This window comes from Oreochromis niloticus, linkage group LG2 (genome assembly GCF_001858045.2).
Source record: "Oreochromis niloticus isolate F11D_XX linkage group LG2, O_niloticus_UMD_NMBU, whole genome shotgun sequence".
NCBI lineage: Eukaryota > Metazoa > Chordata > Actinopteri > Cichliformes > Cichlidae > Oreochromis > Oreochromis niloticus.
The window spans coordinates 14,973,869-15,000,611 of NC_031966.2; the positions used below are offsets into that span (position 1 = coordinate 14,973,869).

Below are 26,743 nucleotides of genomic sequence, written 5' to 3' on the forward strand. Positions count from 1 at the left end.
CATTTAACTGCTCAGATAATCATAAAAATAATGCTAATGATAATTGCTTAGTTGCTTTTTAAAATAGATAAAACAGTGATAACAGCTATCTGATGTTAAAGAGAGAAAAGAGAATCCCCTTTGTATTTATACCCTTGTTTGAAAGCCCAACCAATCCTTTTGTTTCCATGAGTAAAAAACAATTAAACAATAAGCAATAAAACCTGTACAGCCACTACCTATTTCTACATCACAACATTGTGATACCTTTTAATTCTGAGCAAGCATAATGTGGTTTAGAGGTTGCTCAGGAGATGATGACAACTCCTAACTTTATTTGCATTGTATACTGCTGTGGATACCATATTGCATGACTTTGACATGATATCTTACTTAGTTTGTATTTAGAGTTTTGGTTATATTGAACACGAATGCTTCCTGTTCTCTTCTCCTGCTGTTTATGACATGAACAACAAGACAAGAAAAAAACAAAAACAAACAAACAAACAAAAACAACCCAAAGAACCCCAACTCATATTGGTCACCTGTAATTAATGGATAATCAGCAATCATCGTAGTGAAGCAGTTGTTGCTGCCCATCAGTCTTGGGGAAGCCCCCCCCCCTCAAAAAAGGGGGAGTCCATCATTCTCTAGTGAAAGACAAAGGTCTTTCAAAACTTGAACACATTTGGATGAATTGCCAAATATTCGAGAGAGTGAATTTACCCATGAGTGGACACCCTGGCAAATTCACCTGTGCAATGGTCAGAGAAACTGTAAAACAGGGCTGTTAGGCATTCATGACAGTAGTCTTATAAATGGACTGAAGAGTCTTGACCTTCTCTGATAGCCAAGCAGAAAGGTTCCATAGTATAATGTTATCCTGTGTTTTATATATATTTGTATGTACCAGTTATGCTTTGCATAGAATGTTCTGATTGTGTTCTGTGACCATGGTGGGTAGATAACATGATTCCTATAAATGATTCTATAATTGATACTATTCTTTGTCAAATACCATGCAGACTGCTGCTGTACTGTGTACTGTTCAAAGGCAAATGAAAAACCTTACAAAGACAACTTATTTATATAGATTAATTTATTTCAGATTTCCATTGCAAATCTCAACAACCACAAGACTTCTAGAACAATGTTCTTTGCTCAGAGAAGCTCAAACTGGAGATTTTTAGCCAAAAGACACAGTGCCATGAGTTTGGTGAAAAAAGAACAGAACATATGAGCATGAACACCTCATACCAGCTGTCAAACATAGTGGTGGAGGGGTGATAAATTGGGATTATTTTGCAGCCAGCACACCACTTTATATCAAAATAATCTAGAGTCAGATGTATCTGACCATCTCTCAAACAGCTAACTGTTTGACCAAAGTTGAATCATGTAACAACAAAAAGATCCCGCAACAGCAGATCTATCACAGAATGGTTGACAAAGAAAAGAGTCAAGATCTTACGATAACTCATCAAAATTCAGACATCAAGAGCTATTCATAGTCAAAAGAGTACAAACCTCAAGGAACTGAACGACTGAAGCAGTATTGTAAAGAACAGGGGGCCAACATTCTTCCACAGAGACATAATGGTGGTTTTAAAAGCTTTCAAATCCAATAATAAAATTGTGTGTATGAGTTGTTAATCTCATCCTCCATTTCATAAATAATGTAAAAAAAAAAAAGTGAGTGAAACACATTACAGTTAAAAGAGGTAGATTTGTTTTTGCCCCAGTCAGACAGACCTATTTAGTTTCAGCTGAAAACTTCAGACTTTCTAAAAATATAATGAAAAGAATGTTTCATATTTAATGTGTGTGAATTACACAACACAAGAGAAATACTTCACACTAAACATGACTGGTGGTAGTCATTGGTGTTGTTTCATGTGTTTATGTAGTTGATATTTCCACTGTGGTAATATATTGAATGAGAAAGAAAAGCAAGGCCAATCAGACTGATCTAAAATTGTTCCCTCCCACATTACACGTCTATTTTAAAGCTGGTCATATCATCATATGCTCCAATGTAAATGTGGATTCATAAGAAAATGATGGTTATATTTTATTTACTGCTGACAGCCAGAATGGGGGGTAAGTATGTATAAAAGACATGTTGCAGTTATATTTAAAGCCCCATATTGTCATGTTCTTACAGTAATTTAGCACGTGGCGGATGACAGTTTATCTCTCTTGTTTATAATATCATAACTTTCTTATTTTCTTTGTTTTCCCAGGTTGCTCAAATGATCACAATTTTGTGACAAAGACTGTTGATGTTGGACAAAATGTGACACTTTCCTGTATTCGCCAGTCAGCACCTGTGCACCAAGGAACATTATTTTGGATCAGACTTGTTTCTGGAAACCAGCTCGAATTCTTGGGAGGAACATACAGCTTTGATTATTACGGTGTTAACAATACGTCTCATATTACAGTAAAACAAGAACCTGGAACCTTTATTATGCAAATCAGTAAAACTAAACTAAGTGATACTGGTTTATACTACTGCATAAAACTCAGAGATCTTGCTGTGACCTTTTTGGAGGGAACATTTCTGACCATCAAAGGTAAAAAAAAGTTTATGTGTTTTATGCATCTAATTTAAATTTTTCAATTCAATGACAGCTCAATAAAGTTCATTTATTTATTTATGTTAATCTTTTTCAAAAGGTCCAGAACCTGATGTCATACAAGTGCGATCTTCTGATCGTATTCATTCAGGAGACCAAGAGACTCTGCAGTGTTCAGTCCTCTCTAAGTATGAGAAGAAAACTTGTCTAGAAAATCCCAGTGTGTACTGGTTCAGAGCTGGATCAGACAAATCCCATTCCATTCATGTTCATGGAAACAGTGGTGATGAATGTGAGAGGAGTCCTGAAGCTCCCTCACAACGTAAATGTGTCTACAGCTTCTCAAGGAATGTCAGCTCCTCTGATCCTGGGCTTTACTACTGTGCTGTGGCCATATGTGGACAGATCATTTTTGGAAATGAATCAAAACTGGATATTAAAGGTAAACGTTAAACTTTTCTATAGCATACATATGTTAATATCAGTAAAATATAATTGTTTTAATTGATAATGTTACCAAAATAATCACAATTATTGTGATTATATTTTTACAGCAGCCAACATGTGGGATTTGCAGACAGCCAACACTGCTCTCTTTATGTTATGTGCTGCTTTGGTTACAAGTCTGATGGTTATAGGTTTCCTCATCTATACCATTAAGAAAAAAACTTGTGATTGTTGTAACGGTAATAGACGTTTTTTATTTATTTATTTGTTTGTTTGTTTTTTAATCAGCCTACAGCATCTTTCATCTTAGATGTCTCTGTCTTCTAAACAGGCAGTGATGGTGATCAGCAAGGTCAGCAGGTAAAGCTGAAAAAATTAAAATGTTTTAATGTTTTAGCTACGTGTTTGTAATTAACATTCCCATCTCATCATAAACTTCATCTATTTCTTCAGACAGAAGAGGACCTCATGGTTTATACTGTACCAACTTTCACCAGAAGGAAAAATGGCAAAGTAGAGAGAAGGAATGGAAAAGTAACAGAGGGAGAAACAGTCTACAGTGATGTCAGTGTTTTAGCGAAAAATTAACTTTAGTATTATAGCTGTTCTGGTAAACTGGAATCTGTAGGACTTAACAGTATTGAGGCTTGATATCCCTTCTGAAGAATTTCTGTGTCATACTGAATACTCTGCAATTCCTCAATTCTAATATCACACATTTGTATTCTGTAAAAGTCCAGTTTTTGTGTGTGCTATTTTGTTTAAATTTGTTTTCTTGTTTGTTTGTTTTTTTGGGTTAATTACTAACACAATTATTAATAGTGTTAAATATTACTTCATGTGTGTTCCCTGCCTATGTGCCCTGTGAATTTCCCAACTATGGGACTGACAAAAGCTATCTTATATTAGTAAAGTCAGCCCTCTGTTTGTACATATTATATAACCTTCCTCTCATGTTAGGGTCGGCACCGACCCATTTTAAATTTCAAATGCATAAAAAAATCACATACATTTGTTTATTGTATCAAGGCTTTTTGACTTTGTCAGGAACCTCTATTTCTACAAAATAAAACAAAAAAAAATATTTTCACTAAATTATAAAATGCCCTAGTTGAAATTATGACCTTTGTGTTGCTAGGGTCGGTTTCGACCCAGGTATAATATGAGTATAAAGCAATAATTAAAGCCAAAACTGAAATCATAAGTGCACTGTCAGCTAAAACACTGACAGCAAGCTCCTCTCCTAATCATATGAGCTTTAGGGGATTCTTATTTTGCGTGTTTTTTGCAGTATACCTGCACAAAAACAAAACAAAATAAAGACGGGACATGTCAAGACATGTGAGGTGAATTCACTCATTTGAGTGGCCATTTGACTTCCAGAGTGCACATTTACAATTTGCAGCATACAAAAATGAGAAGAAGATTCACAGTGAGTTCTGGATCATATTTTTGGTGAAAATGAAGGAGAGGACACAGAGCAGCACAGCGATTCAGATGGGCAGGTTTCTAAGGAGGAAGACAATGTGGACTATCATGCAGAAGACAAAGACACATCTGATCAGAGGTGGAGGTCACTGGTGCTGAAGCTACTCCTGCTGAAAGATTCAAGTCCAAAAATGGTAATATCTTTTGGAGCTCAGTACCTCATGATGTACATGACAGGGCAGCTGCTGCAAATGTCATCAAAATGACCCCTGGAATCACAAGGTTTGCTCTGACCAAAGTCAGTGACATCAAGAGATGTTTTGAGCTATTTATGCCATTGTCACTAAAAAGAATCATCATTACTATGATGAACCTTGAAGGAAAAAAAGTCCATGGCAACATGTGGAAAGATATTGATGAGGAATACCTGGATGCTTTCATTGGTGTTCTTCTTCTTGCTGGAGTGTACAGATGCTGCAATGAGGCCACTGATAGTCTATGGGACACATGGACAGGTAGAAATATTTTCTGGGCAACAATGTCACTTCACACATTTGATATCATTTTGCTTCAAGAGTCCTCAGATTTGACAACAGAGAGACCAGACCAAGGTCTGACAAGCTTGCTCCCATCAGGAATGTCTGGGAGAGATGGGTGCAGCTTCTTCCACTGATGTTCATCCCAGGGCCAGAGGTGACAGTGGATGAACGTCTTGTCCACTTTTCGAGGCAAATGCGCCTTCCAGCAATACATACCCAGTAAGCCAGGGAAATACGGCAGAAAAATCTGGGAAGCCTGTGATGCAAAAACCAACTATGCCTGGAATGTACAGATTTTCACAGTCAAAGCTGTGAGTGGCATCCCTGAGAAGAACCAGTGAAAATGTGTGGTCCTCGATATGACCACTGGACTGCAGGGTCACAATATCAGCTGTGATATTTTATTTTATTTTTTTTTTTTTACCAGATATGACCACGGACAAGAACTTCACAAAGGAAACTTCACAGAGGTGTAGCTGTATCACTGGGAAGTGATAAAAAGCCCACAATTACCCAAGACTATAACCAAAACAAAGGAGAAGTGGACTTTTTCCTTTTTTTCAGTTTATATTAAAGGTCTACTGCTGAAAAAAAAATGTTTTTGTCTTTTCTTGATGTAAATATCTATGGGTCGAAATTGACCCGTAACACCATAGATGTCATTTTAGTTATTAATATTAAAATGAAAAAATCACTAAAACAGATTTATTTAAGAGATGTGTCCTATACCCCTCAGTAATAGTCAGGTAACACAAAAAGCTTTTATTTATTAATTAATTAATTTATTAATATGATTGTCTTGAGGTTAATTTTACAATTTTTTAAATTGAAATCGAGGGGTATAGTGACAAAAAAAGACCCAGAGGCCCACACCAAAAGTATTAAAACCAACATTTTCATGGATAAGAAAGCCTAACAAGGTAACCAAGAGATGAGAAACAAATTGTATGATAACTTATTGTTTTTAGTGTATTTTATAGCTGATTTAATTCACGTGCTGTATCTCATGTGCAATATCCCTTTTGCCCATATATATATATATATATCCTGTAACTTTTTTCATTTTACTATATTTTATAAACATTTTGCTCTTACAATTTTTTTCACTTACTGTGCTGCTGAGTTACTGTCTGCTGCTCGTCAAATACATCTCATTGCAATGTTGACCCTGTGCTAACTTGCATATGACAAATAAAACTGAAACTAAAGTTGGTCATGTGTACCACTATGGTTTTGATGGACTCAGTTAGGAACTGTTCAAAGCAGAATTTGACATCACCAATCCAGGATATGGCATATTTTTAGGTCCTGCGGTCATCCAGATGACCTTTTCAACTGAAGGCCTAATTTAATTCTCAGGTGTTGATATGTTTCCATTTATTGACTTAAATGTGATGGCCTCATCATAGCCTTCCTCTTCATTACTGAATTCCTCCTCATCTGTCATTTCTTGTTCTGGATTATATTCTTCAAACTTCATCATATACTGTATATACTTCAAACTATATACCAGTTTTTAAATTATCTCGATAGGCCACGTAAAATCAGAGTTATGATAAAAAATACACGCGACGTTTTTTTCTGAACAAAACAGTGGTGTTTACAGCGGGAAGAACGGTAAAAACTGCGTTTTCTACGGATAGCGCTAGCAAACACTCCGCTTGCGAGTGAAAAAAGAAAAAGAAAAAACACCCCTTCCCCATTGGTGTTAAATTGTGCCATGTCAACCAATCAAAAAATGATATGGCAACATGTGGCATTTGGTTGTTTTGAAGAGGGGGAAGTTTTAGGAGTGATGCCAGCAAGGGAAAGAAAGTTTTCACATGTGAGACATTAGTGACGTTTCGTGTGTTTGGAGGTTATAGTTAGTGTGTAGTGTAGTCATTGTTTTGTTTTGTGTGTCAGTTAAACTAATGAATGTCACATTTGCTCCAAAAAAAGCCACCAAAGGCAGATTCCAGTGTAAACGCTGTCTCCACATGGGAAACTGGACTGATACACCTCCTGTTGTCAAACCTGCAGGGTTTAGGCCTGTGGTGTGCTCCTCTGTCTTATAGTAGACACAAACTATTTTTTTGGAGTGGCACAAATAATTTGTGTGCCTTCTTATTTGAACACCTGATTGTTCTGTAAATAGTTTTAAATGGTTATATAAAAAATGCTTGTGGCCTCAGCTACATTTTTAGGTAAATAGTACCATATAACTTTGTTGTTTGCAAAACTTGTGCATAATTTTTAGAAATTTACAATTTCTATTTGCATTTCAAGTTATGAAAATGATTCGTTAAACATGTTTGTGGTTTTTACAATGAAAAATATAACATTTTTCTACTCGGATTTTAAATTTTTTGTCTGAATTTAGATCAATTGTGCTAATATAGTATGTCAAAATGAAAAAATAACTCCAATATCAGATATTTTAGGTTGTGCTGAAAATAATGATACCAAACAAGGCAAGATGAACTGTTTGTAAAGGTGAAATATAGAGGTAAAATCAAAAGTAGTCAAAAACGGCCAATTATACCCTGGACCACAGAGGTTTAAATAGCAACACTAGATTGTGACTTAACCCTGCAAAGCTAAATAGTCTGTTACAAAAACAGTTAAACTATGATCAAAATTAACTTCCGAATAATTATATGTATCATATCCATCAGATTTGCTTTCAGATAAAAAACAAGGCCTTCTTATTTCAGTTTTACATGCAACATTCTTTAAGCACTCCGAGTGCTCAGGTGAAGTAGAAAAGCGCAGTAGAAGAAGCACTCCATTTAAGAACCAGTCCATATTTCTTCGATTGTATTGTTTTTATTTTGTTTCTATCATGTTTAGGCTAACTGCAGATTTTTAATGTTTGCTTACAGCAAAAACAATACATTACTTTGAGATGCTGAAATAGCAATACTAGGTTATGACTTACTTTAACCCTACAAAGCTAAATAGTCTGTTACAAAAACAGTTGAACTATGATCAAAATTAACTTCCGAATAATTAAATTTATCATATCCATCAAGGTTTGTTGGGAAAATGATACACTTGGATGAATAACAAATATGCTATATAGAAGTGGCTTATAAGTGAAATGAAAGGGATTTTGCCACACTATTTGAGAGACTAGTATTTTTGAATATTGCTCTGTCTATCACTTTAATCCACTTTGTAATATATCATCCAGTGTTGGAGTAGGCAAGGCTAATAGTAGCCACTGCGCAAAAAGATTCCTGTTGCAGACATGAGAACTTTGCCTACTAATTTGCAGTTAATTTATGAAAGGGTTGTACACATGACAGCAGAAAATTACACAAAGGGGATAGATGGTGATTTCAAACAGTGTGACAAGGACAAAGCATCAGTATGTGTGACACTGTGTGGCATGAGTCTTTATGTGTGATGGAGAAATGCACTCCTGGACACACCTATTGTGGCATGACCAACCACAGAGGTGGTTTGAGACATTGGTAGGTGTTGATATGAGGCCGAGAGTCACAGTTCTGAAACTGTAAAGGGGAGAGTTTAAACATGGTCTTTAATTCAGTTTAATTCAAGGTGTTTTACACTGTAAGTTAAAGGCTCCACTACATTAAAAGAAAATCCCAAAAATCAATGCCCTAAGAGCAAGCAGCAGGCGACAGTGGGAATGACAAATTCTCTCTTAACAGGAAGGGACCTCTGTCAGAACCAATCTCAGGTTGAAGCCGTTATCCAATCTGAATTGTATAAACATTTTGGGTAAAATTTTAAGCCTAATCTTAGATTTAGAGAGAATGTCTGTCTCCTGAATCCAAAATGGTCATAATGGAGTGTGTATAGGTGAGACAAACTAAATCCTAAGGATGCAGAAAGGTAGGCTCAAATAATAAAAAGCCAGTCAGTTGTTTTCTGCCTGATGAAAAGTCCCTGAATAAAGAAAGCAATTCATATGAAATCTAAATAAGGCATGGGGTCAAATCCTTTTATAGCATTTAACTGCTCAGATAATCATAAAAATAATGCTAATGCTAATTGCTTAGTTGCTTTTTTAAAATAGATAAAACAGTGATAACAGCTATCTGATGTTAAAGAGAGAAAAGAGAATCCCCTTTGTATTTATACCCTTGTTTGAAAGCCCAACCAATCCTTTTGTTTCCATGAGTAAAAAACAATTAAACAATAAGCAATAAAACCTGTACAGCCACTACCTATTTCTACATCACAACATTGTGATACCTTTTAATTCTGAGCAATTAATAATGTGGTTTAGAGGTTGCTCAGGAGATGATGACAACTTCTCTTCTCCTGCTGTTTATAACATTTGCACACAAAACAAAAAAACAAAAACAAACAAACAAACAAAAACATCCCAAAGAACCCCAACTCATATTTACCCTGAGAAAAGTTAACAAATTGGTCACCTGTAATTAATGGATAATCAGCAATCATCGTAGTGAAGCAGTTGTTGCTGCCCATCAGTCTTGGGGAAGCCTCCCCCTAAAAAAAAGGAGTCCATCATTCTTTAGTGAAAAAGAAAATTCTTTCAAAGGTTGAACACATTTGGGTGAATTGCCAAGTATTTGAGAGAGTTTCTAATTTTCCCATGAGTGGACACCCTAGCAAATTCACCCCAAGGTCAGGCTGTGCAATTGTCAGAGAAACTATAAAACAGGGCTGTTAGGCATTCATGACAGTAGTCTTATAAATGGACTGAAGAGTCTTGACCTTCTCTGATGGCTAAACAGAAAGGTTAGTATTGTGTAGTAGTATTAGGTTATTATAATGTTTTGTCTATATAATCCTCTGTTTTAAGATATATTTGTATGTACCAGTTATCCTGTACATAGAATGTTCTGACTGTGTTCTGTGACCATGGTGGGTAGATAACATGTTTCCTATAAATGATTCTATAATTGATACTATTCTTTGTCAAATACCATGCAGACTGCTGCTGTACTGTGTACTGTTCAAAGGCAAATGAAAAACCTTACAAAGACAACTTCTTTCTTACAATAGCTCATCAAAATTCAGACATCATGAGAGGTTTACATTGTCAAAGAGTACAAACCTCAAGGAACTGAACGACTGAAGCAGTATTGTAAAGAAAAGTGTGCCAACATTCTTCCACAGAGACATAATGGTGGTTTTAAAATTTTTCAGGTCCAGCTATTGAATCCTATTCTGCTTAAATTTAACCCAGCTTTTTTGTACATAAATAAGGAAATTGTGTGTATGAGTTGTTAATCTCAGGGTCTATTGATAAATAATGTTTCAGAATAGTGAGTGAAACACATTACGATTCAAAGGGGGTGTACTTTCTCTTTCACATCACTGTAGATTTGTATTTGCCCCAGTTAGACAGACCTATTTAGTTTCAGCTGAAAACGTCAGACTTTCTAAACAAATAATGAAAAGAATGTTTTATGTGTTTTACTGCAGGTCTGTCTTTGCCTTGTCAGACAAACCTGTTTCATTTAGCTGAAAACTGTCTTATCTTATCTTTGTTTAGACCTATTTTAGTTCATTTATTTAGTTTCAGTTGAAAACTTTCTAAATGTATATAATGAAAGGAGGATTTTATGTTTAATGTGTGTGAATTACACAACACAAAAGAAATGCTTCACACTAAACATGATTGGTTCTAGTCATTGGTGTTGTTTCATGTGTTTATGTAGGAAATATAGTTGATATTTCCACTGTGGTAATATAGTGAATGAGAAAGCAAAGCAAGGCCAATCAGACTGATCTAAAATTGTTCCCTCCCACATTACACGTCTATTTTAAAGCTGGTCATATCATGATATGCTCCAATGTAAATGTGTTTTAATAAGAAAATGATGGTCCTATTTTATTTACTGCTGACAGCCAGAATGGGGGGTAAGTATGTAGAAAGACGTGTTGCAGTTATATTTAAAGTACCATGCATATTGTCATGTTCTTACAGTAATTTAGCATGTGGCAGACGACAGTTTATCTTTCTTGTTTATAATATTATTTGTTTACAAGTATCGTAACTTTATTTTTTTGTTTGTTTTCCCAGGTTGCTCAAATGATCACAATTTCGTGACAAAGACTGTTGATGTTGGACAAAATGTGACACTTTCGTGTATTCGCCAGCACACACTTTTGCACCAGGACACATTATTTTGGATCAGACTTGTTTCTGGAAACCAGTTTGAATTCTTGGGAGGAACATTCACCTTTGATTATGACGATGTTAACAATACGTCTCATATTACAGTAAAACAAGAACCTGGAACCTTTATTATGCAAATCAGTAAAACTAAACTAAGTGATACTGGTTTATACTACTGCATAAAAGTCAGACAGCTTGCTATGACCTTTTTGGAGGGAACATTTCTGACCATCAAAGGTAAAAAAAAGTCTATGTGTTTTATGCATCTAATTTAATATTTTTCAATTCAATGACAGCTCAATAAAGTTCATTTATTTATTTATGTTAATCTTTTTCAAAAGGTCCAGAACCTGATGTCATACAAGTGCGATCTTCTGATCGTATTCATTCAGGAGACCAAGAGACTCTGCAGTGTTCAGTCCTCTCTAAGTATGAGAAGAAAACTTGTCTGGAAAATCCCAGTGTGTACTGGTTCAGAGCTGGATCAGACAAATCCCATTCCATTTATGTTCATGGAAACAGTGGTGATGAATGTGAGAGGAGTCCTGAAGCTCCCTCACAACGTAAATGTGTCTACAGCTTCTCAAGGAATGTCAGCTCCTCTGATCCTGGGCTTTACTACTGTGCTGTGGCCATATGTGGACAGATCATCTTTGGAAATGAATCAAAACTGGATATTAAAGGTAAATGTTACACTTTTGTACAAAATACCCATGTGATCAATAAAATATCATTGTTTTAATTGATAATGTTACCAAAATAATCACAATTATTGGGTGATTATATTTTTTACAGCACCCGACATGTGGGATTTGCAGAAGGCAAAAACAGCTCTCTTTTTGTTATGTGCTGCTTTGGTTACAAGTCTGATGATTATAGGTTTCCTCATCTATACCATTAAGAAAAAAATCTTGTGATTGTTGTAACGGTAATAGACATTTTTTTATTTATTTATTTGTTTGTTTGTTTTTTAATCAGCCTACAGCATCTTTCATCTTAGATGTCTCTGTCTTCCAAACAGGCAGTGATGGTGATCAGCAAGGTCAGCAGGTAAAGCTGAAAAAATTAATATGTTTTAATGTTTTAGCTACGTGTTTGTAATTAACATTCCCATCTCATCGTAAATTTCATCTATTTCTTCAGACAGAAGAGGACCTCATGGTTTATACTGTACCAACTTTCACCAGACGGAAAAATGGCAAAGTAGAGCGAAGGAATGGAAAAGTAACAGAGGGAGAAACAGTCTACAGTGATGTCAGTGTTTTAGCGAGAAATTAACTATTCATGTACTGAATAATGTCTACTCATCAGTACTATAGTTGTTCTGGTAAACTGTAGGACTTAACAGTATTGAGGCTTGATATCCCTTCTGAAGAATTTCTTTGTCATACTGAATACTCTGCAATTCCTCAATTCTAATATCACACATTTGTATTCTGTAAAAGTCCAGTTTTTGTGTGTGCTATTTTGTTTAAATTTGTTTTCTTGTGTGTTTGTTTTTGGGTTAATTACTAACAAAATTATTAATAGTGTTAAATATACTTCACGTGTGTTCCCTGCCTATGTGCCCTGTGAATTTCCCAACTATGGGACTAATAAAAGCTATCTTATGTTAGTAAAGTCAGTCCTCTCTTTGTACATATTATATAACCCTCTGTTCCTCTTTGTGCAAGTGTCAGTTCATTTTCCTCATGTGCTGCTTTGAGTTATTCTGCATGTTCTCCATTTATCCTGGTTCCTTGTCTTTTTTTTCTCTCACTCTTTGGACTCTGTTTAACTTTAGATTCATATTAGTTCTCATTTCTTTATTAAATACTCTGCAATGTGACTCTACATTTAGGTTTTTACTTCTTCCTCACAACTACGGAAGACAGAATTGACATCGTTGTGAAATATGACTACTCAAAATGGCTACTCATTGACATGTGGACATTTTTATGTTGCATCACATTATACAGAACTGCATTGCTTTTGAAGGCTTAGACACAGTGTTTTCATCTTCATATTAAAGCTTAGGAAACATTGGGTGTTATGTAACCATTTGTCTTAACAGAAAATAATGTTCATTTACTTTACCATTAAATTATTTTACTTACATGGTACTGGAAAAAACAAAACATTTACTACCATCAAAGAAACACAGTAAGGCCGCACTAGATTATATACTTTGACACAAAGTTAACTTCATGTGCCATATTGTTGATGGTTGTTTTAGTTAAAATGAATTAAAATGATAACTGTAAAAAAAAACCAAAAAAAAAACTACAGATGTGACATGACAGCAAATGGCAATGTGTAATATCAGGACCCGGAAACATTTTAATAGTTCTTTTAGTTTTTAATATGCAAGTATGTGAAGGTTGTGCAAGTCAAGTACGAGAACAGAGTCACAGTAGATGTGTGAGCAGTGACAGAGAAATAGTAGAAATGAGAAGTGAAAGGCAGAAGTGGTGAAAGTGGATGAGTTTAAAAACCTTCCAAAGCAATAGAGAGTGCACAACAGAGCTGAAGAACAGAGTGCAGGCAGGGTGGAGTGGGTGGAGGCAAGTGTCAGGGGTGATTTGTGGCAAAATGATAGAAGCAGGGTGGAGTGGGTGGAGTTTACTTTTGAGTGGTTTGAAGGAGGACAAGTGTGACAGAAGAGGATGCCAGACAATCATAATATGCATGATAGTCAGATAGAAGTCAGCAGTCCAATAAGAAATCCCGATCGGAGATAGAAATTTGTATTCTAATGGTTAAAATTGTGAAAGAGAAAAGCGAGAGAACGTGAAAGGTCAAAAACTAAAGATAGGCATATCCTTTTTGACATTGCTTATTAGACAGTGTAACCCATTTTGAAGCATTAATACTACAACCAACAAAGAAGCCATTTTGACCCCATAGAAAACAATGTTAAGCAACAATCTTGGAACACCTAATTGCAACGCTACATGTTTTCTTCACACACATTTTGACATGAAGGTTTCTATATCAAGAACCAGAGTTAGTGTAGCTCAATGAGTGATACACGGATATACAGGGGACTGTAGTTAGATAAAAGATAAATAATTACTTCAGTGGGTTGGGGATGGAATATTGAACTGTGGGAGAGGGAACACTTCGATGAGAGGAGAATGGGGTGGATTGTTGGCTATGCAGCACATTAGAACCAACCCCCGGGCCACGGACCGGTACCGGTCTAGAAATTCAAAAGTCATTGTTAAGATTTGAACTATGGAGACTGCTGTTTTGGGCATGCTCGTTAACTGTGTAAACACTTGGCTATACTCATTCATTTTTACAATATATTCGGTAAGTCTTATTGTAATATCCAGTGTTTTGAAGTTGATGCAAGTGTGTTTAGGTCTCCAAACAGCTGTCTGCAAATTTTCCTCCCCCAGACAAGATTTGTGAAAAAAGTTATTTGTGTAAAATGTTATTATAACTTATAACATATTGTAAGATTAAGCAACCTCTAATGATATGGAAAAATGTATTCCTGTGTTTTTGCTTTTACATAAGTCAGAGAATGGAAATCCTGGTAGCCATGAAAAGCCATGAACACTGCCGTTCCAAAATTGTGAAATGCCGTGTTTCATGTTTAGCTGTGTGACAGGCAGGATGTAGGACCCAAATGCAGGACTCGAGACACAGAAGGATAAACTAAAGGATGCAGCTTCATTTTGCTGTACAAAACTCAACACTAAATACAAGAAAACTAAACCAGAAATTAGAGACATGAAACTCTAACTAGAAAACTAAAAACACTCAACCAGCAACAGAAAACTAGGAATTTACCAGAAGCACGGAGGAAACACACAGCATTAGGGAGGTACAACGCAACAACAGGCAGAGGAAAACACCGAGAGATAACAAGGGAATGAGACACAGGAGGAGAGCATAGCTGGGAGTAATCACACATAACGAGACGGGAAGGAAGAAAAAGTGGAAACATTAACAAAGGATGCAAGACTGTCAAAGTAAAACAGGAAACCGGAGACATTCACAAAGACACAGACTTGACGCTGAGACACAGAGATATGACTAAATGGGGAACACGGGAGATGCATGAACCTGGAGCAGAGAGACAAGAGTAACAAAGTGAGAAACATGGAACACAGAAGAATCAGACAGAACTAAATATACACGATAGACTACACAGGGAGGCACAAATGAGAACAGATTAAATGAACAAGAACAACCAGAAATACAAATGATTAAAGCAGGAAGAATGAGGAAACTAAACAATAGTAAAATGCAAAAATAAGAAAACTGGGAACACTGGGTCATAGACCCAGCAAGGTGACACTATGGGAACCCAAGTCATTACCCAACTAAGTAGGTTTGGTTTCTAAAAACACCAAGTAGCTATTGTCTAAACTTAACAGTACTCAGTGAGTAATTACAAAAATATTCCAGACAAGACTCAAACTTCAGTCTTCTGAGTGATAGTCAGGTGTGTTCGTACAACTGCTCCTCTACATCCTATTGTAAACTTTTAAGACACTGCAGGGAAAGTTGAAGTAAACTTTTGTCTCTAACAAAAAACTACAAAAGGCTTATATTATATTTAAAACAAGTGAGAAGCTGGATAAAGAAAAAGGCGATTTGTTCATCAAAGACCTGGATGAGGCCATGTGACAGGAACTGCAGTTGAATATTTATTCTGTGATAACCAATCAGATGCATTTGGCAGTGTGGTGTAAAAGGTCCATGTTACCCCCTACACTGACTGAAATTTCTACAAGGTCACTAAAAAGAGAGAATACCAACATGAATGTGTTGTGGGTCACACTGCTTCTTCTTCATCGAGGATGTAAGTGCTTTATTATTTTAGTCACATTATTTTCAACATATATGTACGTTGGCCTTATCGTTCACTTTTACCTGGTGCTTTCCTGCATCATTGCGACTTAATGTTTTAGTTTTCGTATGTTTTCTTTCAAATTAGACACACTTATTCCAGTAACTAAGGTTCAACTTGGTGAACCTGCAACTTTGCTGTGTGACCTGCCTAAGACCGAGTACAGCCATAGAGTCGATTGGTACAAGCAGAGTCCTGGAGACACTCTGCAAAGAATTTGGACAGTGAAGGACTCTGCAGCACCTGCCTTTGCACCTGAGTTCAACAACTCAAAATGGGATGTTAAGTATGACAAGAAATTGAGCAAACTGACCATTTTGAGGACAAGACAAGAGGACGAAGGAATGTATCACTGTGGATTCACAGCGTGGCTCCAAGATACCAAATGGACTGCGACATATTTGTTAGTAAAAGGTAATAATGTGATTCTTCTATAAAAGTTTGCTTCAGCAACTAAAATTGAATACTAAATAAAATAATTTATGAATGAGCATGTTTTGAAAACATTTACATGTAAGATACGTTTGGTCTGTTTTTTATGTTTTTTATGTTTTATGTTTGTATATTTTTTAAAACTCAAACTATTTGTCTTTCAGTGTACTTTATAATCACATTTGTTAACATATTTATATTATACAGGAAACACCCAGAGAACATCAAACTATTCTGTTGTTCAAAAGAAGATAGCCCCTCCAGGAGGCTCAGTCACTCTTCATTGTTCACTCCTCTCTAATTTTGATGACAAGACATGTTCCGGAGGTCTCAGTATGTTCTGGTTTAGAGAAGGATCAAATCCATCTCATCCTAGCATCATCTACACTGACGGAAACAGACATCATAAATGTGGGAATAGCTCTGCGACTCAGCAGAGTTGTGTTTATGAATTCAATAAAAGTATTAGCTCCTCAGAAGAAGGGACTTACTATTGTGCTGTGGCCACATGTGGGAAGATATTGTTAGGAAAAGGAACTAAACTTCAAGGTACTGGTTTCATTTATCTGTTACTTAGAATATCAGAAAAATAAGTGCCTTTTGGTTTCACGTTCATAGTGATTTCATTAAAGATAAAATTTAAAAAAGGTAATTTTGTAATTTATATTGTCCTTAAATTTATTTATTTTTTTTTATTTTTTTTTATTTAATTTAGTTCCAGGATGCAGCGTGTGGTCACAGAGTGCCACTACAGTTATTTTTCTGCTGTGTCCCGTCTTGGTTCTGATTGTTATTGCTGTCCTCACTTACACAATCAAGAAAACCAACAGTGATTATTGCAAAGGTAATCAAAGTTCATAGCTGTCTGGGAAGTTAAAGAAATGTATGAATGTTACATTTCTAATAATTATTTATATGTTCTATATTCAAGCTACTATCCTGGAGAAAAACTCTGGTGATTTCAAAAGACAACAGGTAAAGTAAATAATGGTACATCGGTGATGTTGTGTTTATTTTGTGTTAAACAATTTTGTGTTCTCAATCAAAAAGGACCTTTCATCACAAAAGCTGAGCTTTAGAATTCAGATTCTAAAAAACATAATTTCTGCATTATACTTTGACTATAAGCAATAATCAGATGAAATATTGCAGACTGCTTTGGGCCAAAGTTACCATGAAGATTTGCTTTGAAACAATTAAAATTGTTTATAGTCACAGAAGGTAGCACTTCCTGTGTTCCCTGTCAAAAGTGACCGGAAATATTTTATTTTTGTATGGAGGAAATTTTCCCCAAACTGCACTTGCATCTGACACTGCTCGTGACCAAGAGAGGAGATTAAGAAATGATCATATTATGTCCCTTGAGACCTCCATTCAATCTCCACAGACTTCACTTAGTTATTTTCAGGAACATCGTCTGCAGGTGACCGAGTACAAACCTGCATGTTCCAGCCTTAACTTGTCCTGGCATCACATGTTGTCCATTTCTTTATGCTACATTTAAACTGCTTGCTTGACATATACTGTCTGAAAGGTCAGCATCCCCTAAAGCGACCAGATTCACATCCACTGTGACGTTTGGACTTTTGATACAGATGCGTGGCTGGTGCTGCACACACTCCAATTATCTTTGTAAATCTGTCTCCCCTCCAAGTTGGTCAAATTTACCACTATGGGTTTGATGGACTCAGAAACTGTTCAAAGCAGAATTTGACATCACCAATCCAGGATATGGCATATTTTTAGGTCCTACGGTCATCCTGATGACCTTTTCAACTGAAGGCCTAATTTAATTTAATCAGGTGTTGATACGTTTCCATTCTTTGACTTAAATGTGATGGCCTCATCATAGCCTTCCTCTTCATCACTGAATTCCTCCTCATCTGTCATTTCTTGTTCTGGATTATATTCCATGCCATCTTCAGCTTCTGACACTTGCTCCTTTAATCCATCCTTACTGCCAGTTTCGTGGCCTCTCTCCTAATGACCAGTCTAGTAATCAAAAACGTAATAAAGAGCCACCCTCAGGGTATATCGACCTGGCATGATGCTGTCACACAGTGACCTGTGAGCAAGGCCTCAAAAAAGCATTGAATACCAAACCTATGAGAAAAAGTTTGATACTACTGAAACAATGTTTCAACGGTCTATGAGAGCTGTCAACACATGAGTTGTTCCCTAGTGTTGTAGAGAGGCCCTACTGGGCAATGGTTTCCATAGTGGCTGCCAGGGAAGGTGTCTGTATGTCTGTATATGTATGTGTGTGTGTGTGTGTGTGTGCATGCATGCGTATGTATGTTCATCTTACAAAAGGGGGTGTAACTGAATGATTGGCCATTTTTGACCAGGAACACCAAGAGTGTACAAATGTTGAATAAAGCGTACAAATTTGTTTAGTGTGTGTGCATTACTAGTTTTTCTGGTTTTGATGTTTCTAATATATATTTTTTTATTTTCCCAGGAAAAGGACACATCAGTGTTTTCTGCTGTCATCTTTACTATGATACAAGATAAAAAGAACATAAAGGCCGTGAAGAGGCAGCAGATTTCCATGAATTTTGGACCGGATTAGATCTGTTTCCCACGCTTACCCCCATAACACTGAGGATGTTTCCTTAGAGCCAATGGACTTTAATTTTTTTTTGTATTTCATTTTTTTTTGTTCTATTCCTGTTAATAATAGCATGTTCAATCAATTACAAGTAAGCTTATTGCGTCATCATTAAATATCTCCAAAATAACCTTAATTTTAAAAACAAACAAACAAAAAAAAAAAGCAGGGGTCCCATCGGTTTTTAAGCGTCTGTTAAAGGACTGCTGCTCCGGCCTTTTTCTGCCTATACAGAGGATTGATGATGCTAATCAGACAGAAAACCTGTAGTGTACAGTGTCTTCTAGTGACTCTCTCCTCTCTTTTTTTCTTTTACTTTTGTTGTGGAGCAACCAAAAGCTGCATAGTTCATAGCCTGAAAAGACATATATGTTTGAATTTATATCATTAATAGCAGGTAGAATGAGATCAGTGCAAGTGTGTAGAATTATACTTTTCTTTAATGACATATTCTAACATGAGTCTAAGATTTAAAAAAAAAAAATTCTTGGCATTGTACTTTTGTTTCAATTTATAGCTTAGCGTTACTTTTCTTCTGGCCAGAGCGTGGAGTTTTGTGTTTGTACTTTTGCCTTGGTCAGTTTGCTTAGTATTCACTTCTGTTAACCTTAATGGTATAAGTTTATTGTAAATATTAATTATAAATAAATTCATTGTTTGTAAAGTTATCTTCTTTGGATGCTCAGCTTGTTGGACGTCTGCTGGTACTTTACACTGTGTTGCCCTGAGATTTATCAGATGAGGGGTTGTAACATTGGCAAAGAGGAATTACTAGTTGCAGTAAATCATGATCACTAACAAGAAGTTAAAAAGCATAGAAGAAATTTCAGCACAGCTCAATCAAAGATTTAACTGTGTGTGCATAAACGTGGGCCTTTGGGAAATCCAAAATAACTTCAAAACTTTCTCTAAACATAACTCCACTGATTTATTAGATATATTATTAACTTATAAGAGGTACTGGTGGAGTGGGTACGTGATGTTTTGTTCCTTTTAATGTGCTTAGCAGCACAATAAAAAATGTAGCAAAAACCACAAAGGTAGGTCTATTTGATAGAGCACTGATACTGGTGCAAATTGTCACTGAGATGGTGTTAAATTTTTTGCTCCTTAGAAAAGCAAACAAGCAAACAACCACGCAAAAAACACTAGAATATAAGCTATAAGTGTCTTGCTATTATATCTTATTATGTCTTATGTTTACAGTGAATGTTCTTTTGCATGTCAAAAGAAAAGAGCAAGCAAAGCCACATTCATCAGATACACTGGCAGACAAACATTGTAATGGCCAATTTCTCTGCCTCTTGAACAACCACTGAATCTGTTATCTCACAACAGATACCACTGTGAGCTTTCTCCCTAGATAAAATGTGAGAGAAGAGCCATAAGGCACTTAAACAGACTAGTTATAGAAAACAAATAGAACTGATCATTTCAGCTACGTTAATGTGCTTATTTTTTTTTAAGTGTCTTTTTTTTTTTTTTAAATCAACCACAAAAACTGTAACTGTTTTATATCTGCAGACACTGACTGTGATCAAGAACTGCAGCATGACTAAGCAGGTCTCTGTGTGTGCCTTCCTCAAACAGCTCCTTGTATTCATGTAAAAAGAGTTAAGCTTAGTTACTATTATAGTGCCATTCCACTTTCATTTTAAAAATACATAAAGTGCTACTAGACCAGATCTTTGAAACCAAAAAAGAAACAGGAAGAAAAGTCCCTTTGTAACCGCACCCTTTTTGTTGCAAGTCCAAACACAGCAATGCTGCTTCTGTGTATCAACTCTGTTTATCTTCATCTTTGCATGCGTCGTGTACAAATAGTTTTGTGCACAGAAACAAAATACTTATTACCACATGGGAGATAATAGACATAAGAGTCTAATAAGCCTTTATTCAGTCTTTATTTATATTATTTAAAGTATATTTTCAGTTGTTACATCTCTTGTTTGCAGCTGTCTCTACATTTGTAAGCATAGGCTGGACACAGGACTGTCTCAGGAAATTGCTGGTAAATACTTGATTGAACTGTCTTATTGTCAAGCAGCAAGTGTAGTTAGACTAGCTCTTTAAATATTTTTTCTTTGTTCTTTCTTTAATCGTCTTTGTAAATTGACCTAAATCTTCCACTGTATGTACAGATATACAGTTTGAAGTCTCAGCCGATTTATTTACGTTCTCCTATGATTCACATAACATTTCTCTATCACTACATACATTGGTACATATGTTTCAATTGCACCAGAAGCTTCCAGGTCAGTTTGTTTATGTGGCACTGTGAGAGTGGTGCTCTGAAGTGAGAGTAGAGGATGGAGAGTGTAACCACAACCACCTCCTCAGCTCTGTATACTAGTGCATCTCTTCCTGCTTAAGTAACGGACAAGCAGGCGGGGTTTGTCATCACTGTTCTTTGCACAATGACAACGTTCAAGTGACAATAAAGTTGAAAATGTTATCTTAATATCGTGATCAAGTGCATTATAAAACAGCCAAAAATTGCAAAGCATTCAGGCAGGGGAGTTTAAGCTTGTTATGCTGTAAAATCTCTGTGTTCTATAATTCTCTGTAATCGCTGTCTCTCCAGTCATATCTTCTTGCCTCAGTGTCAAGTCCATGTCTCTGGGCCAGTCTCATGTTTCCTGTTTAACTTTTATAGTCTCATATCTTATGTTCGTTTAGAGTGGAGTTGGCGTGTACTCATCGATTGCTTGTTTGTTTTTCAGAGTTTGCAGACACAAGTGGAGGGAGTTGAGCACTTTTGTACATAAACACCACTCACCATGGACACAGAAGAAGTCACAGCACGGGAACGGAGAGTGAGCATGAATGGGGAAAAGGAACTCACACATAGAGGATTGTTGCACTTTTCATCTGTGTTGTTTCACTGTAAATAAAATCACTGTAACTCTGCATAGAGAGTCCTGCATTTGGGTCCTGTATCCACACCGCCACACAAGATGGCTATATCCACTGTCATGCCATCAGTTGATTTGTGATTTTACTGCTGTGAAGGCTCAAGTTGAACATGTTGGCCATATTGTCCACCATATCACTGTATGGTGATTATGGTAGCCATGCCATAAATCGTACCCTGTTTAATTTTACTACAAATAAACAAGATTATAAAATTAGCCCTATAAGATCCATCAATCCATGTTCTTCCACTTAGTCACTTCAGGGTGACAGGAGGCTGGAAGCTATTCTAGCTGTCACAGGGCAAGTGGTGTACACCCTGGAGAGGTTACCAGTCTTTTACATGGTTGACAGAGAGACAGACAACCACTCATTATCACACTGACACATGTTACTGAATTTAGAATGACCAATTAACCTAACATCATTCATGTCTTTGGATTGGAGGATAAAGCAAGAGTATCCAGAGAGAGCATGCAAACTCCACACAGAAGGGCCCCAACCTATATTTGAAACCCAAAACCTATTTCATGTGAGGCAGAAGTACTAATCACCAAAGTACCATGCTGCCCAACATCTGAAGACTTTAGACTGATTAGAAAGATGAGGTTATGTGATCTAATAATATTTATAAAAAAAAGATCTATACATTTGTTTTCATATTTTCACAGAATTACAAAGAGTACAGAGGGAGTCTAGCTGTGGGACTTCACAAAAAGAATAACTTGTGCAATATGTGATTGATCAATTGTAAAGTAAGCAACCTCTGACATCTGTATGAATAAATGCATGTAAAATCTTTGCTTGTGTCTTCAGCCCACAGCAACTCAGGTAACATAAAAAACAGAACTTTCTGAGGTGCTTTAAGTATAAAATGCTCTGTTTATCTCCAGCATCTAACTTGGTTTTACTGGCTAAAGCTAGTCAGGCAGAAAGTGAAAAATGATGAAACACAACATTCAATAGAAAATGAATTAGATTATAATTTAAATGAGTGACTGAATGAGGAACATTTCATTTGCTCTTCAAATACCTGGATGCAACCAATGTAAGAGGAAGAGCTCTTGAATCTGTATTCAGAGATAACCAATCAGATCTATTTGAAGGGTGACATAAAGGGCCCATGTTACAATGCCTCCCACAGTCAGTCAAGCACCTAAGTCCGTAACACAAGCCCTTTACAAGATGATCAGATTATGGATTGCACTGCTTTTTGTTAATCGAGGATGTAAGTGTTTATGCAAATTTTTTCCACACGTGTATGCTGTTTCCTGCATTGCTTTGTCTGACTTTTAGATTTTCGTTTTCTGTTTAGCTGCACTCGTTCCAGTAACTACAGCTCAGCTCGGGGGACCTATAACCTTTACATGTGTTCTACCCAAGACTGAGACTGGCCGCAGAGACATCCAATGGTATAAGCAGAGTCCTGGAGACACTCTGAAAATAATATGGACACTAAAGGAATCTGCAACACCTAGGTTTGCACCTGAATTTGATAACTCAAGATGGAAAGCTAATTCTGATAAAAATGTTAGCAACCTGACAATTTTGAAAACAAATCAAGAGGATGAGGGAATCTATCACTGTGGGTTCACAGAGTGGCTCCAAGATACTACATGGACTGGGACATATTTGTTAGTAAAAGGTAATAATGTGATTTCTTTTAATGCAATTTTAAGATGTTATAAATACACTTTAGAAATGTTTAGAAATGTTATCTCTAAGTAAGAGTTTTCTTTCCCAGTTGAACATCATCTATTTGCTCAAATTTCATCTAAATATATTCAATGTAATCGTTAGACTGAATGTTACAGCTAAAGTTATATTTGAAATGTATATATACAAATTTTCTTTGTAGTATCATTTGTTAATGCGGTTTCATAATCCAAAGGAAACACCCAGAGGATATCAAACTATACCGTTGTTCAGGAGAAGGCCATCCATCTAGGAGACTCAGTGACTCTCCAATGTTCAGTTCTCTCCGTCTCAGTTAACAAGACATGTCCAGGGGGTCTTGAGGTATTCTGGTTCAAAGAAGGATCACATAGATCTCATCCTAGTATTATCTATACTGATGGAAACGGACATCATGAATGTGAGAAAAGATCAGAGACTGAAAAAAGCTGTGCGTATCGCTTCTCTAAGAACATCAGCTCCTCTGATGCTGGGACTTACTACTGTGCTGTGGCCACATGTGGGGAGATATTATATGGAAAAGGAACTAAACTGGACATTCAAGGTACCAGTTTCTCTACCAGCTTCTCTTTCTGTCTGTTGTTTAGAAAAATTGTGTAACTTTAATTTTGACATATATTTATTTTTAATATTGTTCCAGGGTGCAGCGTGTGGTCACAGAGTGTCAGTACAGTTATTTTTCTGCTGTGTCCTGTCTTGGTTCTGATTGTTATTGCTGTCCTCGCTTACACAATCAAGAAAACCAACAGTGATCATTGCAAAGGTAATTGGAGTTATTCAGGGTTCTAGATGTTATGAATCTTACATTTGTATTAATTACTTATATGTCCTATATTCAAGCTGCTGTCCTGGAGAAAAACTTTGGTGATTTGAAAAGCCAACAGGTAAAGTACCTAATGGTAGAGTGTGTTAGATTTTCAAGTTTTAATGTTTATAATATATTTGTCTTGTATTTTCCCAGAAAAAGGACACATTGATGTTTTCTGCTGTTGTGTTTACGGTGATGAAGGCTGACAAATATAAAAGAAAGGATGCAGTGAAGCAGCAGCAGATCTACATGGCTGTCAAGGCTTTTGGACTGGATTAGATCTGTTTACCACCCCATCATCCCTTTATGTGATATAACATTGTGGATATTTGCTTAAAGCTAATGGGCTATAATGTGTTGTTGTTCTATACCTCTATCTATAAAAATGTGACCACATGCATACTGCAACATTTCTAGTGCAGTCTTATGACGAGTTTTTATTTCTTTTTTCTCACTTCATTTAACTCTATATTGAAACCAGTACTTAAGAAATCAGTGCAAAACTGACATTACTGAAGCTGATTACACCATGACTGAAAAGTCAAAGTAGTTAAAGTGCATACCACATGGATGCTTGCATCGTTCCCCTGCTGTCTTCCCATTCTGTTAAAAATAAAAAGTGACTGGAAAATGTGAGTTCAACCGGAAAACCTGATATGTTTGAATTTATGTTATTAACATCAGGTAAAGTGAAACTAGTGCAAAGTTGTAATGTTATGCTTTTCTTTAACAATATATTCCAACATGGTTGTAAGATTTTGAAAAATGTAAGAAATTTCTTAGCCAGGAGTGCTGGCTTTGATTTTTTCACTGAATTGTTCTTTTTCCAGGGTGAAATGATTGTGCAGCATGGATCTTTAATGACTTTCAAAGGCAAAAACTGGGTGCAGAAATGTGATTTTTTTTTTTTTTTTTTAAATTTAGATCACAGTCTTTTTAAACTGGCATGGACCCAGCTTTTAAGCATAGTCCTCAAATTTTCAATAGGGCTGAGGTCAGAGCTTTGGGAAGGCCATTCCAGAAACTTAATGCTAGTCTGCATTATCCATTCTAAAACCAATTTCAGTGTGCATATGGGATCATTTCTTTTTGGAACATCTTTGTTTCAGCCATCCAGCTGTTGATTTTTGGTGAATTTGGAGGTAGTTCTCCTTCATAATGCCAACATTTTTTTTGTTGGAGGTTCCTGAGTTGTTTTTGAAGAACCTAATTCATTTTCTGTCATATGAAGGTGAGTGTCGGCTTTCTTTCAGAACTTGGCAGTGTTCACACATCCAGGGCTGAACTGGTAATCTGGCTTACTGAGCATTTGCCTGGTGAGCTGATGCACTTTTGGGCCGAAGGGTCATTTGAAGGTCCACTGAACACCAGGCCTACACACACTGACAACAGCCCATTTTTTTTCATTTTGATTACTGACTTTATATTGTCCAATCAATTCTCTTAATGTGACCCACAGCTGTACCAACCTCATTAAAAAGAAAAATGGTTTCAATATCAGTAATCAAATGAAATGAAACATATACATAATACAGTATATGTATGCATGATATTCTCTTATAGAGAGAGAGCGAGAAAGCGAGGGAGAGAGAGAGAGAGAGATACTGATATTAATTTGCTTCGTTTAATATTATTCCCTTCCATTTACTTCAATGCTGTAAGTTATAAGTTTATATGATGTAAGTTAATGCATTCATTCTAAACATTTAATTATAAGTAAATCCCTTGCTAACCTTTGGGACCACTCATTAAGGGACAATGCACATCCATGGGAAAGACCTGTTACTCAAAATATAACCACACCTTAAAGTACAACTTGAAATATTATCTATATGTAGGAAAATGTACACTTACAAATTTTCAAGATCATCTCAACATTGTCTTATTGTCCTTAGCAGCACAATAAAAACACTAGAATCTGAACTACAAGTGTCTTTCTACTGTTTCCTATTATGAAGGTATAAGATAATAACAATAGAAATACAAAAGACAGCAGATGGCTTTGCAGTGAATGTCCTTTTGAATGTCAAAAGAAAACAGCAAGCAAACCCACATTCAGCAGATACACTGACAGACAAATGTTGCGGTGGCCCGTTTCTCTGCCTCTTGACCAACCACTGAAACTGTTAACTCAGAACATATATCACTATGAGCTTTCTCTAGATACGATGTGAGAGAAAAGCTATAAGACACTTCAGCAAAATAGTTTAGGACAAACTTGTGTTTTTTTTTAAATTATTATTCATCAACATAAATCTGTAACTTGTTTTTTTATCTGCAGACACATATTGTGGTTCACAACTGCAGCATGACTAAGGAGTTCTCCGTGTGTCTTTTTCTCAAATATAATACTTACTAAT

The 26,743-nt window shown here is 36.1% G+C and overlaps 4 protein-coding genes and 1 long non-coding RNA gene across 13 annotated transcripts; 4 read left to right on the plus strand and 1 right to left on the minus strand.

Moving 5' to 3' along the window:
* Window positions 1-2,027: 2,027 nt before the first annotated feature.
* On the plus strand, window positions 2,028-5,515 carry LOC109203179 (signal-regulatory protein beta-2-like). 3 transcript variants are annotated; one of them, XM_019362342.2, is made up of 6 exons: window positions 2,028-2,079; window positions 2,223-2,555; window positions 2,659-3,000; window positions 3,113-3,244; window positions 3,337-3,365; window positions 3,459-5,512. In XM_019362342.2, the coding sequence occupies exons 1-6, from the start codon at window positions 2,037-2,039 to the stop codon at window positions 3,591-3,593; spliced, it is 1,014 nt and encodes a 337-aa protein (XP_019217887.1). In that variant the 5' UTR covers window positions 2,028-2,036; the 3' UTR covers window positions 3,594-5,512. The 3 variants fall into 3 exon arrangements, with proteins under 3 accessions (XP_019217887.1, XP_025766163.1, XP_025766165.1); XM_025910378.1 differs by having other exon boundaries at window positions 3,116-3,244; XM_025910380.1 differs by lacking the exon at window positions 3,113-3,244 and having other exon boundaries at window positions 3,459-5,515.
* LOC112847854 (uncharacterized) lies at window positions 3,715-13,207 on the minus strand. Its single transcript, XR_003221681.1, has 2 exons — window positions 12,730-13,207; window positions 3,715-3,949 (listed from the first exon to the last, which is right to left on the minus strand). It is a non-coding gene; the product is annotated as an uncharacterized LOC112847854 (long non-coding RNA).
* LOC109203180 (signal-regulatory protein beta-2-like) lies at window positions 10,744-12,698 on the plus strand. 3 transcript variants are annotated; one of them, XM_019362348.2, is made up of 6 exons: window positions 10,744-10,819; window positions 10,983-11,315; window positions 11,420-11,761; window positions 11,874-12,006; window positions 12,100-12,128; window positions 12,222-12,333. In XM_019362348.2, the coding sequence occupies exons 1-4, from the start codon at window positions 10,759-10,761 to the stop codon at window positions 11,993-11,995; spliced, it is 858 nt and encodes a 285-aa protein (XP_019217893.1). In that variant the 5' UTR covers window positions 10,744-10,758; the 3' UTR covers window positions 11,996-12,006; window positions 12,100-12,128; window positions 12,222-12,333. The 3 variants fall into 3 exon arrangements, with proteins under 3 accessions (XP_019217893.1, XP_019217892.1, XP_019217898.1); XM_019362347.2 differs by lacking the exon at window positions 11,874-12,006 and having other exon boundaries at window positions 12,222-12,698; XM_019362353.2 differs by lacking the exon at window positions 11,874-12,006 and having other exon boundaries at window positions 12,057-12,128; window positions 12,222-12,342.
* Window positions 13,208-14,282: 1,075 nt separating the features above from the next.
* Window positions 14,283-19,511, plus strand: LOC112842468 (uncharacterized). 4 transcript variants are annotated; one of them, XM_025899114.1, is made up of 7 exons: window positions 14,283-14,372; window positions 15,757-15,876; window positions 16,012-16,338; window positions 16,564-16,905; window positions 17,072-17,200; window positions 17,288-17,331; window positions 18,818-19,511. In XM_025899114.1, the coding sequence occupies exons 2-7, from the start codon at window positions 15,774-15,776 to the stop codon at window positions 18,926-18,928; spliced, it is 1,056 nt and encodes a 351-aa protein (XP_025754899.1). In that variant the 5' UTR covers window positions 14,283-14,372; window positions 15,757-15,773; the 3' UTR covers window positions 18,929-19,511. The 4 variants fall into 4 exon arrangements, with proteins under 4 accessions (XP_025754899.1, XP_025754896.1, XP_025754898.1 ...); XM_025899111.1 differs by having other exon boundaries at window positions 14,302-14,372; window positions 15,744-15,876; XM_025899113.1 differs by having other exon boundaries at window positions 14,302-14,372; window positions 15,744-15,876; window positions 17,078-17,200.
* Window positions 19,512-20,759: 1,248 nt separating this feature from the next.
* Window positions 20,760-26,274, plus strand: LOC102076610 (signal-regulatory protein beta-2). 2 transcript variants are annotated; one of them, XR_003221750.1, is made up of 7 exons: window positions 20,760-20,978; window positions 21,691-22,635; window positions 23,196-23,525; window positions 23,772-24,119; window positions 24,216-24,338; window positions 24,416-24,459; window positions 24,537-26,274. XR_003221750.1 is itself a non-coding variant. In XM_013270325.3 (7 exons), exons 2-7 carry the CDS (start codon window positions 23,012-23,014, stop codon window positions 24,660-24,662), a joined length of 1,068 nt encoding a protein of 355 aa, XP_013125779.3. In that variant the 5' UTR covers window positions 20,760-20,978; window positions 21,691-23,011; the 3' UTR covers window positions 24,663-26,274. The 2 variants fall into 2 exon arrangements, 1 of the variants encoding a protein (XP_013125779.3); XM_013270325.3 differs by having other exon boundaries at window positions 21,691-23,108.
* The last annotated feature ends 469 nt before the right edge of the window (window positions 26,275-26,743 follow it).